The 13,944-nt window shown below is 45.5% G+C and overlaps 3 protein-coding genes and 1 non-coding gene across 5 annotated transcripts; 2 read left to right on the top strand and 2 right to left on the bottom strand.

Annotated features, from left to right (window-relative positions):
• Positions 1–617: 617 nt before the first annotated feature.
• On the bottom strand, positions 618–3,863 carry LOC144077366 (uncharacterized). Its single transcript, XM_077605050.1, has 5 exons — positions 3,155–3,863; positions 1,165–1,258; positions 1,014–1,100; positions 869–941; positions 618–793 (listed from the first exon to the last, which is right to left on the bottom strand). The coding sequence occupies exons 2-5, from the start codon at positions 1,218–1,220 to the stop codon at positions 674–676; spliced, it is 336 nt and encodes a 111-aa protein (XP_077461176.1). The 5' UTR covers positions 1,221–1,258; positions 3,155–3,863; the 3' UTR covers positions 618–673.
• LOC144077365 (fibrinogen-like protein 1) lies at positions 3,224–5,826 on the top strand. Its single transcript, XM_077605049.1, has 7 exons — positions 3,224–3,849; positions 4,252–4,420; positions 4,500–4,659; positions 4,734–4,831; positions 4,893–4,981; positions 5,134–5,300; positions 5,392–5,826. The coding sequence occupies exons 1-7, from the start codon at positions 3,790–3,792 to the stop codon at positions 5,669–5,671; spliced, it is 1,023 nt and encodes a 340-aa protein (XP_077461175.1). The 5' UTR covers positions 3,224–3,789; the 3' UTR covers positions 5,672–5,826.
• trnar-ucu (transfer RNA arginine (anticodon UCU)) lies at positions 3,364–3,450 on the top strand. The gene is given in 2 exon segments: positions 3,364–3,400; positions 3,415–3,450. It is a non-coding gene; the product is annotated as a tRNA-Arg (tRNA).
• Positions 5,774–13,621, bottom strand: mtus1b (microtubule associated tumor suppressor 1b). 2 transcript variants are annotated; one of them, XM_077605046.1, is made up of 10 exons: positions 13,336–13,621; positions 10,034–10,100; positions 8,367–8,490; positions 8,207–8,297; positions 8,034–8,139; positions 7,900–7,973; positions 7,734–7,826; positions 7,196–7,312; positions 6,986–7,083; positions 5,774–6,718 (listed from the first exon to the last, which is right to left on the bottom strand). In XM_077605046.1, the coding sequence occupies exons 1-10, from the start codon at positions 13,564–13,566 to the stop codon at positions 6,484–6,486; spliced, it is 1,236 nt and encodes a 411-aa protein (XP_077461172.1). In that variant the 5' UTR covers positions 13,567–13,621; the 3' UTR covers positions 5,774–6,483. The 2 variants fall into 2 exon arrangements, with proteins under 2 accessions (XP_077461172.1, XP_077461173.1); XM_077605047.1 differs by lacking the exon at positions 13,336–13,621 and adding an exon at positions 11,137–11,426.
• Positions 13,622–13,944: the final 323 nt, after the last annotated feature.

Here is a 13,944-nt window from a genome sequence, read left to right as displayed (position 1 = left end):
CCTCCCGCCTTCGGCGGGAGGGGACCGATACACTTGGTGTCCACCCCCGCCTTCGGCGGGGGTGGACACCAACACACTTGGTTCCCTCCCGCCTTCGGCGGGAGGGAACCAAGATTTTTGTTTCCGGGTAGTGACCGGGATGCGAACCCAGGACCCTGGATCTCAGAGGCTTATGCTCTAACCACTCTGCCGGCGGAGCCCCCAATAGTTTTAGTTAAAAAAAAAAAAATTGACATGGGTTTTGGGCACGAAGAGATAAACAAAAGGTATACTGAGCCAGCCAGCCAGGATGTGAACCCACGCAGGTAGAGCTCCATAGCTGCAAGCCAAGCGCATTAACCACTTAGTCCACAGTACCTGTCTTGGGGGGAATGAGTCCAAGAATACTCTAACACTCAAAGTGCACAACTTTTCTTAACCTGAAAAGATAGAAATGGCAAACGTTACACACACAAAAAACCCTGAAATGTTTCAACACAAGCTGTGCCAATTTGAGGCCATGCAAACGAAAATTGTCCAAATGATTGGCCTGCAAAATATGGGGTCAAACATTTGACTTTACTCCTGTGGAGTCGATGCACATTTCTACTCATAAAATCAAAAGACTGGCAATTGGATAGTATTTCAAGTAAGCCACCGAAAAATAGTTTTATTGGTCTGAAGTCCGTTAGTGTCACGCCGGCAACAAAATGCAGTCGGCTAGCACCGCCGTACCAGAAGCGTCGGAAGCCCCGTTGCCGGCCGTCAAAGAAGCGCGCGGTGACGTCGTTCCGGCAGTCGCCCCCGTCCGCGGCTGTCGGGGGCGAGACCAACGCTCAAACCGACGGCGATGAGCTGAGCGGGCCAGGCCGGACGGGCCTTTCTTTACCTGTCGAGTGGGCGTCGGTCGGCTGCACCACGCCTTTCTCCTCGTTGTCCAATGCGTCACTTTTTTCTTGGCGCTGCCCAATCAAGATGACAACATTTTAGTCCTGCGAAGCAAATATCTTTACGGTCGCGACGTGGTTTGCAACCTTGCGGGACAAAGGCAAAGTCGACGTGCGTCTGTCCCGACTGCTCGCTCCCGTGGCCGGTCGCCAGGCTCTTCCACCAACGCCTGACTGGACGCCGTGAATGACATAAAGGTCACGTGACCAAAGTGATCACCACGACGACCGGACTTACATATCGGTGAGGATTTGCCCTCCACTTTGATCCGCTTGCTGGGAGGTCTTCCTCATGGACGGCGGGCCGTCGGGTCGGTACGTGTTGACACCCTCTATCGAAACACAAAAAAAAATAGGTCAGCTTTTGGGGACAAAGGCTTTTCGGAGTCCATCTAGAGAAGCGTTCTTTGGGAAACGAGGACGTCGCAGGATGCCAGGTCACGGTTACAGATGGGTCGGCGTCTCGGCGGGGGTCTCGTGGAGCTCAATCGTGTGAGCTACGCTAGGCCAACTAAGTTTGCCAATGATTTTGACCTCAATCACGGCCTTGACGGACAATCAATCCATTCGGTGATGCCGTTTCACTGCCAATGACAGCATTTAACGTCCAATCCGATTGAGTCAAAAAGAGTGGTCTTAAAAAAGCTTTTCTATAGATGATCATTTATACAAAATAAAACCTTACTTTATATGGTCTTTTTTTTAAATCTTAGTAGCAATGGTATTTTTTTTTGAATAAAAAAGCCTTACTATACTATGTCGTTTTTTAAGAAAAAAAAGCCTTACTATACTGTCATTTTTTTAAAAGAAAAAAGTCTTACTATACTATGTCGTTTTTAAGGAGAAAAAAAGCCTTACTATACTATGTCGTTTTTTAAGAAAAAAAAGCCTTACTATACTATGTCGTTTTTTAAGAAAAAAAAAGCCTTACTATACTATGTCGTTTTTTAAGAAAAAAAGAGCCTTACTATACTATATCATTTTTTAAGGGGAAAAAAAGCCTTACTATACTATGTCGTTTTTTTGCGAAAAAAAAGTCTTACTATACTATGTCGTTTTTAAGGGAAAAAAAGCCTTACTATGCTATGTCGATTTTAAAGAAAAAAAGCCTTACTATACTATGTCGTTTTTAAGAAAAAAAAGTCTTGCTATACTATGTCGTTTTTTAAAGAAAAAAAGCCTTACTATATTATGTCGTTTTAAGAAAAAAAAAGCCTTACTATACTATGTCCAAAACAAAAAAGTGTCCAAAAATCCACGGGTAAAAAAGTGTCCAAAACTCCACTAGGGAGAAAAGTGTCCAAAAACCTGCAGGAAGAAAAGTGTCCAAAAATCCACGGGTAAAAAAAAGTGTCCAAAACTCCACTAGGGAGAAAAGTGTCCAAAAATCCACGGGGCAAAGTGTTCAAAAATCCGGAGCAACGAAGTGTCCAATAATCCACGGGGGAAAGTGTCAAAAAAAGCCACGATGTCTCCATAACGGCAGAATGCCAAATTACGAGTCCGTAACTATCACTTATTTAGGTCTTTTGCTGAGAAAAGGCACTTTATGGAGAAGCACTACCAATTTCGTCATGTGCAGTTTCTGGGAGTGATGACAAGTAGGCTTTTTGTTGTTGTTGATGACGACAGGGCCTATGTCCGATTATTATTATTATTATTACAACCAGTGAAGGCAAATGAGTCAATCCATAAAATTCGCAATTAACAAAACACTTTTTGGCATGGCGTTTAGCCGATTCGCACCGACAAATAAGTCTTATACAAACTAAATGAAATGAGTAAGAACATTACTTTAACTAGCTGCTCATTTAGCATCCACAATAAAGTATAACTACAGTTTAGTAGCACTACGTGAACTCTCTGTTGGCATAGTGATTAGGCGCTCGCGGCTAGCGCTAGCCTCGTGCTAATCGCTAATTAACGTGATATTACCACATAAGAAAGACAGTTTAAACCATATAACAATAACCACCACGTTAAGAACACCGATTGGTTGCTATGAAAACTAGAACAAGACACAATTTAGCAAAATAACATTACAATTTAACATTGCGCGTTTAGCATTAACCCTCGCTTACTTAACGGAGCTCAACATGGCGACCACAGCTCTTCACCTCAAAATAAACGCACAACTCTTGACCTCAAAATAAACGCACACTTGGTCATTATAACAAGTAAGCAACTCGTAAGACATCAAATAATTCATAATAATAGTTTTTTTTTACCTGACTGACGGGCAATTGTCCTGAGGTACAGTGCGCCTAGCACCTGAAGTCACTTGAACATAATGAGCGGCCCCGTTGCTGATGTCTCAGTGCCCTGCCGTTGGCTAGCAACCCAGCAAGCTGGGAAATGGCTCCAGCACCCATGCAACGTCTGCAAGGAAAAGCGGTACGGAAATTAAAACAGCAATCTGCGACCACGTTCAACAGGTGGCTCCGTGGCGCAATGGATAGCGCATTGGACTTCTAGCGGTGCGAAAGATATTCAAAGGTTGTGGGTTCGAGTCCCACCGGAGTCGATTTTTTTCTCTCAAACCTGCATCGTTCTATATGTCGAGTTTTGTATAAAACAGGTTTCTAATATACATTTAAAAGGCGCAACTAATATTTTGTTTATTAAAACAATGTATTTAAATTTAGGCCCTGCATTCGACCGCATTGTCGTCATTACATGCCACTATGTCTATGTAAATTTAATTCGTGTTTTTATTGTTATGACATTGTTTTTAGTTGTAGCTAGTAGATAGCGTGCATTCAAGGTTGCACAGAGTTGCTTCGACTTTTGCAGCTGAACAGGAGAGAGAGAGAAAAAAAAATTGAAGAGCATTTTGCAGACTGCAAGTCAGGAGAGGACGGCAATGATGGCAAAGCTCATCAAGTCACCTTATTTTCTCTTCCATTTGGCTTTCTCAGTGGCGGTAAGCAATCCAACTTTATTCTTGAAAAAGAAATATTCTTTTCTCTGTTAAGAATCCAATCAGAATCCATCATATGATGCTTTCTGAAGCAGCTCGCTCAGAACCAAAACACAGCAAATGAGTTGTGTTTTGGTCCTTTGCTTTTCCCGGTAGATAAAACAGCCTATTTTTTTTTTGTATTATTAACCAGGGTATGGTGTGTTTTTCTTGCCAAATTATTATGTCGCATTCTCTGCTATTCAGGTAATAATCAGTTAAAAGTCCAATTAGAATTTCTCAATGAAAGCCTTTCTTTAGAAACTGAAAACTTGGAGTTATTATATTTCCTGTCTCCTGATGTGCTAAAGATACTATTTATTTTCCTGCAAGTGCCTAATAGGTTGAAAGCAAACATTTTCCCAGGTCCCGGTGCCGTGTGAGCAGCAAGTGGGCCGCCTCGAAGCGGAGATTGCGGGCCTGAAAAATGTCCTGGATAAACAGCAGCGCTACATCCGGGTGCTCCACAGCCATCAGGCTCAGCAGCTCCAGCACATCCCCAACTCTCACCTGGGCACCCCAAACCTCTACAGGGGTACGTACGTACATCTACTGGGCAAAATGTCCCCCCAAACGTCGACGCGCCGCCACAAAATATCTCGGCGCGTGCGTAGATTGCTCGGAAGTGTTCGCCGACGGAAACGTGGCCAGCGGCGCGTACGTGATCCGGCCCGACGGCCTCCCCACGGCGCTCAGCGTCTACTGCGACATGAACGACGGAGGCGGCTGGACCGTTTTCCAGCGGAGGAGGGACGGCAAAGAGAACTTTGACAGGTGGCTTGACAACAATAAAGGCGAGAACGTGACTCTGGAAGCGACGTTAGTAAACGCTCGGTGAGTGCGTGCAGGGCCTGGGTGGAGTACAAGCACGGCTTTGGCGACCTGCATTCACCAGACGGCGAATTCTGGATGGGCAACGATGCGCTACATCATCTCACCTCGCAAGGTGCGTGCGTGAGAGTTTGCCGTTTGATCCGTCAAGGCACGTCCAATCCCATCTCCGGCAGGAAAGTACGACCTGCGCATCAATATGGAGGACTTTGACGGGAAGGAAAGCTTTGCAGAGTACAAGGACTTTAGAGTGGACAGCGAACGGGTGAGTTCACACGTGGCTTATCTTTAACCTCGACTTTCCCGTTTTTCTCACTACGCCGCCGCTCGTATTTAGGCTACGCTTTGCCGCGGCCAAACACCGTTGGATGGCGGCTCATTGCCAATGATCGCCACTCCAAACCAATCTGTTCCAAGGACATGTACCAGTTGCATTTGGGGGAGTACACGGGGACCGCCGGGGACGCCATGGCCGAGCCGCACGCCGGCCGGCGAGCGGCGCCCACATTCAGCACCTACGACAAGCGGCCCGGCGGAGAGATCAAGTGTGTGAGACACGGCAAATCGGGATGGTGGTTCAGCAGGTCGGTGACCTTTACTCATTTTCGCACGGGTAAAATTTTAAAAAAAAAGCCTCCCTGATCCAACCCCGTCGCATTCCTCTGTCCCGGGCAGGTGCGATTCCGGCAACCTTAACGGCCACTACTACAAGGGTCCGTACCGAGCCATGGCCGACGACGGGGTGGTGTGGTACACGTGGCACGGCTGGTGGTACTCCATCAAATCCGTGGTCATGATGGTACGGGCCGCTGACCTGGAGCGTCCGCGGGCCATGGCGGCGGGGCGACTGGACCCGGGCGAAATGGCGGCGGGGCATCTTGATCAGAGCAAAATGGCGGCGGGGCGACTGGAGCAGAGCAAAATGGTGCCCGATGCGCCCCCATTTGGCCATTGAGCTCAGTTACAGGGGCATTTTCTATAACGTAGTGACCCCTGCCAACACAGTATTTCCCTTCATTCATTGGTCTCCACAAGCCAAATGAAAACAGTAGAAAAATGGGATGTCATACTGTATTTATCCTGTTTTGAAAATAAAAGAGCTCTACTCAAGCATGGCGGGACTATTTTTGAGGTCAAATAGAAAGGAGAGTGCCTCAAAAACAACGTTTTCACTGCGGGAAAGCTTTGTCCGTGGTGATCAATGTGATTTTCACGGAGTTCGACCTTCTGGGGAAACAGTGGGACTGGAATTCCACGCGATGACCTCCTGGAAACGGGAGGGGGGGTCTCATCTGGCCCGCGCAGACATGAACACGACATCCGAGGGAGAATTACATTCCACATAGTAGAGTTAAGTAAGGTCGGAAGGAGCAAACGGAGGACGAGAACATCCGGCGTGGACGTTCTGGTTTGCCGATACGGGCGTACGTGAAGTTTCTTTGCGTCTTGCGGCGGCAGTCTGAGGCAGACCGCTGATTGAGTTTCGCTCTTTGGGGAGAAAAGCGTCCTGGTTAAAGGTCTACGGTCCCGGGTGGATGATGACCATGATGATTTGGGGACCAATGTGGAAAAGACGGGAAGAAAAGCAAACGCCAGCGACGCTATGTACACACCCTGAGATTCGCCGTCCATTTTCTGCAGATTAAAAGACAAATGGGACGTTTGTTGGCGTTTGCTGGTGGAAATCTAAACGAGCCCCTTGGAGGGGATTGGCTCTGCCATTTTAAAGTCCTTCTGGAAATGAGTTCCAAGACCGGGGAGACGACGTTATCTGGGAGATAAGGGGGGAGTGGCGGTGGCGGCGGTGGCGGCCGGGGGGAACGACGCTGAGTTCCCGGGAGAGCCAAAGGGGGAGGTCGGGGAAAGGCGGCGCGGACTCCCCAGCAGGTCGCCGTTGTGAAGTTTCCAAAGCAGTTCCTCGTTCTCCATGGACAGCCTTTTGTTGACCTTGGACTCCTTTTGCAGCGTCTGCTGCAGGATGGCCTGCTCGCTGGAGAGCTGCCTGCGGACGGACAAAACACACGCTTGAAGACGACATCATGGCGGTCTTTATTCAAGTATCTCAAGTAGACGGCATTGTGTGTGTGTGTGTGTGTGTGTGTGTGTTTCAGGGTCCGGCATCTAAAGAAAAACAGTCAGGTCGCTGTTCTGGTGCTAAAAATCGAACCAAAGTGGTCCTCTGGCACCACCTGTTGGTAGCTTCATGTATTTACATGACCGTTACAGTTGAGAGAAGACTTTTTGGGTCAGAAGAAGAAATGTGGCCCACCTGGAGAGAGCGGCATGTTTGTCCATCCGGGCTTTGTAGTCCTCGTTCTCCTGCTGAACCTTCTTCAGACATTCCTCCAGTTTGACGTTGGTGTCCGCCTGTCACGCCAAAATCTTGATTAATTTGCCGGAAGGAGTTTCTTCACAAATGCTATTTTCCAGTTAAAAGGACGTACGTCACTACGAATGAAAATGAGAGGTGTTGGCTCACCAGTTTGTCCAATTCCATGAGCTTCTTTTCCTTCTGGTGGAGCTGTTTAGTCTTGATCTCCAGCACCACCTTCAAGCTTTCAAGCTCCTGCTCCAAGTACAAAGTGTGGGAGTCCTTCTGCCGACAAAGAAAAAAAAACATGCCAGATTTCATTCTTTTGCTCCGATGCATTGGTAAAGCCATCCCATTATTCCAAGGGCCGCCAGGGGGCGTTGCAGCACCTGTCTTTTTGCTCCAAAGTCCATCATTTGTGCCTGCCTTAGTATGTGGCGACCGCTCGGTATTCGGTCATTTTCTTAACTGCTTATCCTCACAAGGAGCCTATCCCAGCTAACTACGGGGTTGGAGACACACACCCTGGATTGGCAGACGATTGCAGGGCACGACAATAGACAACCGATCATAGCTAGGAGCAATTTAGCGTGATCAATTAGCTTAGCATGCATGTTTTGGGGTAAGCGGAGTACCTGGAGAAAACCCACGCAAGCCCGGGGGGACATAAAAAACACCCAGAACCGTTTAGTGGAGTGCTCTTTACCAGATTCTTGTGGGCCAAAAGTCGCCTTTCTTCTTCTGCTTTCAGCTTTTGGTCCAAGTCCGCCTTCTCCGCCGCGAGCTCCGAGATTCGTTCCTAGCGGCGAGACGACAAACGTCCGCAAAAGCCACGCCAAAGGGAAACGACCGCTGAGGTGGAGCGCTCTTACCGAAAGAGCGGCTTGTGTCTCCTTTAGGTTTTGATCCAGGCTCTGCAGATCCTTTTCCTGAATTCTTTGAAGCTCTGAAAAGGACAATGAAAGCTATACGAACGGCTAGCTCGTTTTGTTTGCGTCCTACCCACCTTGTAGCGAGTTGTGGTGCTGCTCTTGGAGCGATTCCAGCCGTTGGCAGTGAGCGGCTTCCTGCTTCTTCCTCTCGGCTTCCTGTCTGCTAATCACCTCCTCCACCTGTATTGGGGATTTTGGCTCGTGTGTTGGTTCCGATCGGCCCAAAGACTCATTTCAGTTTCCCGACCTGCCGTTCCATTAATACGCGACACTTGTCGGCCTCCTCCTGGTAAGCTTGGTGGACTTTGTCCCACTCCGTTTGGTAGAAACTCCTTAACCTACGTTAAGAAAAAGTCCAAAAGTTTAGACACGGATGTCCTTTGGCTGCAAAGATGGTGTTGTTTTACCTTTCCTCCAGCTGCTGCAGCTCCTCCCCATGTTGCTCTTGGAGCCTTTGCAAGGTGTCGTCCGAACGGAGGCGCGCCTCCTCCTTCTCCTGGTGCAAACGGTCGCAGTGGCGAGTGGACGCCACTGCAAGCAAGATTGGTTTCAGGAGATTATTGTTTGATTGAACAAGGGCTTCCCCTCAAACGTGACCAACAGTAGATAAAAAAGACCGTAACCGTTGATGGAAAAAAATGTCTTCTTATGTCACCACATACAGTCGTACCTCTACTTACGAAATTACTTGACTTTTTTCGTCACTTGAAAATTTCGTAAGAAGAGGGGTACTTTATATGTAAATTTTCACATTCGTTCCATGGTGCTCACACAACTACCAATTAAACCTTTTAAAATTGGTCAAAATGTCCCAATTTCGTATGTAAGATGTGATGAATCACACAAAATTGAGAGAAAATGATAAGGAAATGATTTATTAATGTCTTAAAATAAATAAAGCACATGAAAATGTGCCCTGCGCCACTGAACTATCTCCCTCCGCGGCCGTTATAGATGTAATAGCCATGTTTGTCAGCCAGATGGCGGCAAGAGTCGGTTCTACCAGGACCAAAAGTCGTACACTTTGTAGTACATTTTAGACTTTTACGTGTGCCCTATGTGTGTGTGAAAATATGTACCAAGTTGCATTTGTAATCACGTAATAAGGGGAATTCAAAATAAAATAATGGATAAGGAAATGCATTTACTTTTGGGGGGGATTTCATAATCTTACGTCCTATCATACGTCCTATGACTGGACGTAGAAACGACTGGCCGAAATTGGGACAGATGCTGTATTCTTTTGAATGGAACATGTGGCGTGTGTGTGCGCTTGTGTGTGTGTGTGTGTGTGTGTGTGCATGCAGCTGTTACAGCGGTGATGAAAACAAAAAGCCAACAACAGCTGAGGAAAGCTGAAACTACAGTTCATGTTGGAGCGCTACACCGCCAAAATAAATGTCCACTTAATCAAAGAAATAATCCAGAAACATGGATCTAATCCCCACTAGCGCTCCAAAATGTTGAGCTACAATTTCCCCAAATCAACGAGTTTCTAGTCAGTTTTTTCTAATCAGCTTTTCTGGTATTTTCTACTTTTCGGGCGGCATTTAAACGATGAGTTGCAAGTTGCAAAAGGAGCGGTTAGTGACTCATTTGCCGGAGAAAAACGATTAAAATGCCGGTGGGACAACAGGTCGTTCCTGTTGAGACCGACAAGACCAGTAGGGACGACGTCTTACTTCTTATGACAGATATGCCCGTGTGTGTGTGTGTTCTACTTCGTGTGTGTGTGTGTGTGTGACACAACGCAAACATTCTTCGCCTAAACTCAAACATGCAGTGAAAGTAAGATGAACAACGCCTGTGCCGTGACAAAAGATGGCATCAAAGAGGGAAGAAAGTGAGAAAAGTGCTCTTTGAGGGGAAAACAAAGACACAAGAGAGGCTTTACGCCAATATTTTGGTGTCTTGGTCAATGCGTAACACGTATTTTTCCACTTAGCGTCATTAATTACATGTTTTGTTTTATGGGTGACAACTCAATAACTCATGCATATTTGTATAAGTGTGTGTGTGTGTGTAGAGGACACACAATAGCGCAGTTTCGCTACGTGTCTTTTGCAGCACTCACCCAGTTGGTCTTTGAGTTTTCCCAGTTCCTGGGACAAGTCCTTCTTCTGCTTCAAAGCGTCTTCACGCTGTGGATGGAGAACAAGAACAACAATTCCATCAAACAGGATTTATTCTTTCAGCCAATGATTCATTCAATTTATATGGGTGACTTAGTGGCAATTTTATGACATGCATGGCGCTCCAAAGAAATCCATCTACAAGAAAGAGATTGGATATCTAAAAGCTAAAAATACAATCTCACGATGGACATGCGCACGTGCGTGTCTTCATTCCTTGTTGTATTGTGGATTGAAATTGAAAATTACAAGCACAATAAACATGGTTAAGTCACTAAAAAAATCAAAATAGCGTCTTATGGCAAAAGCAGAATTTGATGATACATTTTTATGAACAATTTAATTTGATGGTGTAAGCATGCATAGTGAAATGAGATCTATATATTGATTTTCGCCCAAAATTCAAGTCAAAGCTGAACATAGGGGAACAAAATATATGGATAAAAAATGAAAAATTTGAATATCTGCGGATAAGTGGAACTCCCTGCTGTATGTTCACATACACATACACATAAACACGCATATACATACACACACACACACCTCCACAACTAACTGTCATTTTTTTCTTTTCAGTATAATTTGCCATATAATTTGGAATAACTAAGAAATGGCTTTCATGTGCCTGCCTGTCTGCATTTACCCACGTATATATACACACACACACACACACCCATAAAGTCCATCTGTTGCCTGAGGGATCTGTAGAGTGAAAAAGCAGATTTCGAAGAAGGAAAACAGCCCCCCAAAAAAGGGGAAAAAAAAACCCAAAGTACAAAAAGTCCGAGCGAAAGCGACACGACACGACACGTTGGTCATAAAAGCAGATGTCGTAAAAGCAGAAGTCATAAAATCAGTTGATAAGGAGCCACTCCAAGCTTCACCACCGCATGACTTAAAGATAACGAGAACATTTTCATGTTTTGGATGGCACAAATGGAGAAAATCGAGTGTTGAAATTCCAACCTGCCCCGGATTTTTTTTAAAGACCTCCAAAAAAACGTTTCCACGGCGACAGAACGAGAAGAAGAGCCAAAAGACAGACCTTCCGCTTCTTCTTGCGAGTGGTAGAAGAAGAAGCCCGCTGACGGTGACGGGCTTTGCTGGCCGAGGAGCCCATGGTTTTACTTCCAACTAATCACGGCAATAAAAGCCACACAAACACGGGCATCCACGCACGTGTCCTTTGGCTTCATTTCTCTCCTCAAACGAGAAAATCCACCGTCTCGGGAAAGGTTCTTCTGCGTGTGGTGGGTCCTCTGAAATGTTCCTCCCGCACGCTACCTGTCCGTCACGGAGTTCCCGGTCCTCCCTCGGCCCCGCCCCCTTTTGGTCCCGCCCCCCCCCTCCGAGTCTGGAATACGGTTCAATGTAGGAATTCCAGATATTTTGACAACCACTTTACTCTCTCCCACATGGAGTACTTAGGTATTCTTAACTCTTGCACGTGAATACAACTTGAATGGTTCGACCGTCAGTACCATTTCTAAACATAAAGATGGAGCAGCAGGACCCAAATATTGAACGTTGCACAAAGTTTGCAAATCAATTGAATGATGCCATACCGCATCATTTATGATGAAAAAAAGAAAACTGCAATCGTCATTAGATAGCTTCTTTCGGACACTTTCTAGTCAATCTCTCTCTCTCTCTAATGTATGTACACAGTACTGTATGTATTCTCTCCATTTTATGAAATGTTTTTTCAGTACAAACCAGTGTGTGTTACTTATACAAGCGTTAAACATACAAATGCACTTATATAAACCTTCAATATACTTATATAGGCCTTAAACATAAATTATAATCCAAAATATAGCACTGAATCAACTTACAAACAAATTCAACTTATGAACAATCGCTCGGAACCTAACTCGTTCGTAAGTAGGGGAGCGTCTGTATTAATCATTACATTTTATTATTACTAAATCATTTTTGTGTAGTAGACATGTGATACTGCTGTGTGCCCATAGCGAGCAATGATGATGTTGCTCACACCGGTCAGTACTCAGTGTGCTCAGGGAGGTTGTCTTTCTGCCCAGACAAACAAAAAATTAGAGGGAACATTGATCTCAAGGTATTATTGCGGAAGTAACAGAACGTAACATAACACGTGCCATTAGAATGAGGGTCAAATTGAAAAAGAAAATATTGCCATTCATGGCTGCAAATTCATTTTACGCAAAAAAGGTGCCTTTGAATCCAAATGAGGACATTAAGAGAAGACAACCTCCAAAATTCTTGACAACTAAAAACCAAACCCCACCCGAAAAAAAAATAAAAGAAAAGCCTCGGGGGAAGGTGTATAAGCATTTAGTTGAGATTTACCAGCTGACCACCTTTCAAATGCAGGAGACAGATTAGATAATGATGGAATTCACACACAATCAACTCTTTATCTCTTTCCCACAAAGACACCAAAGTGGGACGAGAAGTTGGCGACTAGATTTCCTGGCTAAAAATAATCACTCTCTTTTCCCAGCCTTCCAACTTCATCGGACGCAAACACACAAAAAACACTTCAGCGGCCATTTTATCGTTAGTTTTGGCTTTCGCAGGGAACAATATCTGTAAAAACACAACCTGGTTGACAGTAAAAATATGGGAGTGATGTTTGCTGCTCCCACCATGCTGTTCTTTTCCTTCTCTCTCATCAAATATTGATTTAACCTCCGCACACAAGTTGGGATGGACTTTCTCGCCGCTCGCTTGCAAAGTCAGCGCTAATAAATGTGCTTTTCAACGGACAAAAACGACTACAGTCTTCCCTCAATCATCGCGACTTCACTTATCGCAAATTCACTTCTTTGCTTTTTTTCCTGCTATTAATTATTCTTTTTTTTTAAATTTAAAGTTCATAAAAATGTGAAAATCCACGCTGAAACTGGTTAGCGGAAGCCACTCTTGCTATTACTTTGCGATTTTTTGGATTATCGCGGCCATGTCTGGTTTACATTAACCGCGATATTCGAGGGATTACTGTACTTGAGCAACCCCCAAATCGGTAACCGGCCAATCGCAGGGCACGAGGAGACAAAGGACGACCAATCCTAGCCAGGGTTAGGCCATTTAGAGTGATCAATTAGCTTAGCATGCATGTTTTTGGGCGGGGCGTACCTCAAGAAAAGCCACAAAAAGCCCAAAGAGAAAATGCTAATTGCACACAGCAAGGACCCACCTGGAATCGAACCCACGACCCCAGAAGTGCGAGTCCGACTCGGATATTTTAAAAAAGAAAACATACCTCTTTGAAGATGTGTTGAACCACCGTGGCGAGAGCTTCCACTTTTCGATTTGCTTGGCTGAGAAGTCTCCAAATCTGAGCGGATTGGTTCTTCTTCTCTGCCGACTCTTTCCCCTGGTGGAGCTTGGACACCACCCCGCCGGTCTTGGGCGCACTCGGCGACCGCGGGCCGTTTTTCGGGCTGGAGCGGGCCACGTTTTTCGCTCTAGAGGCCGGCGCGGGAGCTCCCATGGCGCCGACGTTGGCGGGAACCGGCGCCCCCGGTGGGTTGGCGTACGTTCCGTTGGGTGCCTTGTTAGAATACAAAAAAAAAAGAAAGGCATACGTCATGTTGAAATTCCTAAATCTCTCAAGCACGTGTCAAAGTGGCGGCCCGGGGGCCAAATCTGGTCCGCCGCATCATTTTGTGCGGCCCGGGAAATTCAATCATGAGTGCCAACTTTCTGTTTTAGGATCAAATTAAAATGAAGAGTAAAGGATGCATATTAAATTTCCTGATTTTCCCCCCTTTTTAATCAATCATTGTCATTTTTTAATCCATTTTTTCTGTGTTTTGAGTTCAAAAATCATTTTGTAAAATCTAAAAATATATTTAAAAAGCTAAAATAA

Source organism: Stigmatopora argus, chromosome 7, assembly GCF_051989625.1.
Source record: "Stigmatopora argus isolate UIUO_Sarg chromosome 7, RoL_Sarg_1.0, whole genome shotgun sequence".
NCBI lineage: Eukaryota > Metazoa > Chordata > Actinopteri > Syngnathiformes > Syngnathidae > Stigmatopora > Stigmatopora argus.
The sequence above is the reverse complement of the archived record's forward strand: the minus strand, read 5'-3'. Positions and strand labels throughout refer to the sequence as shown.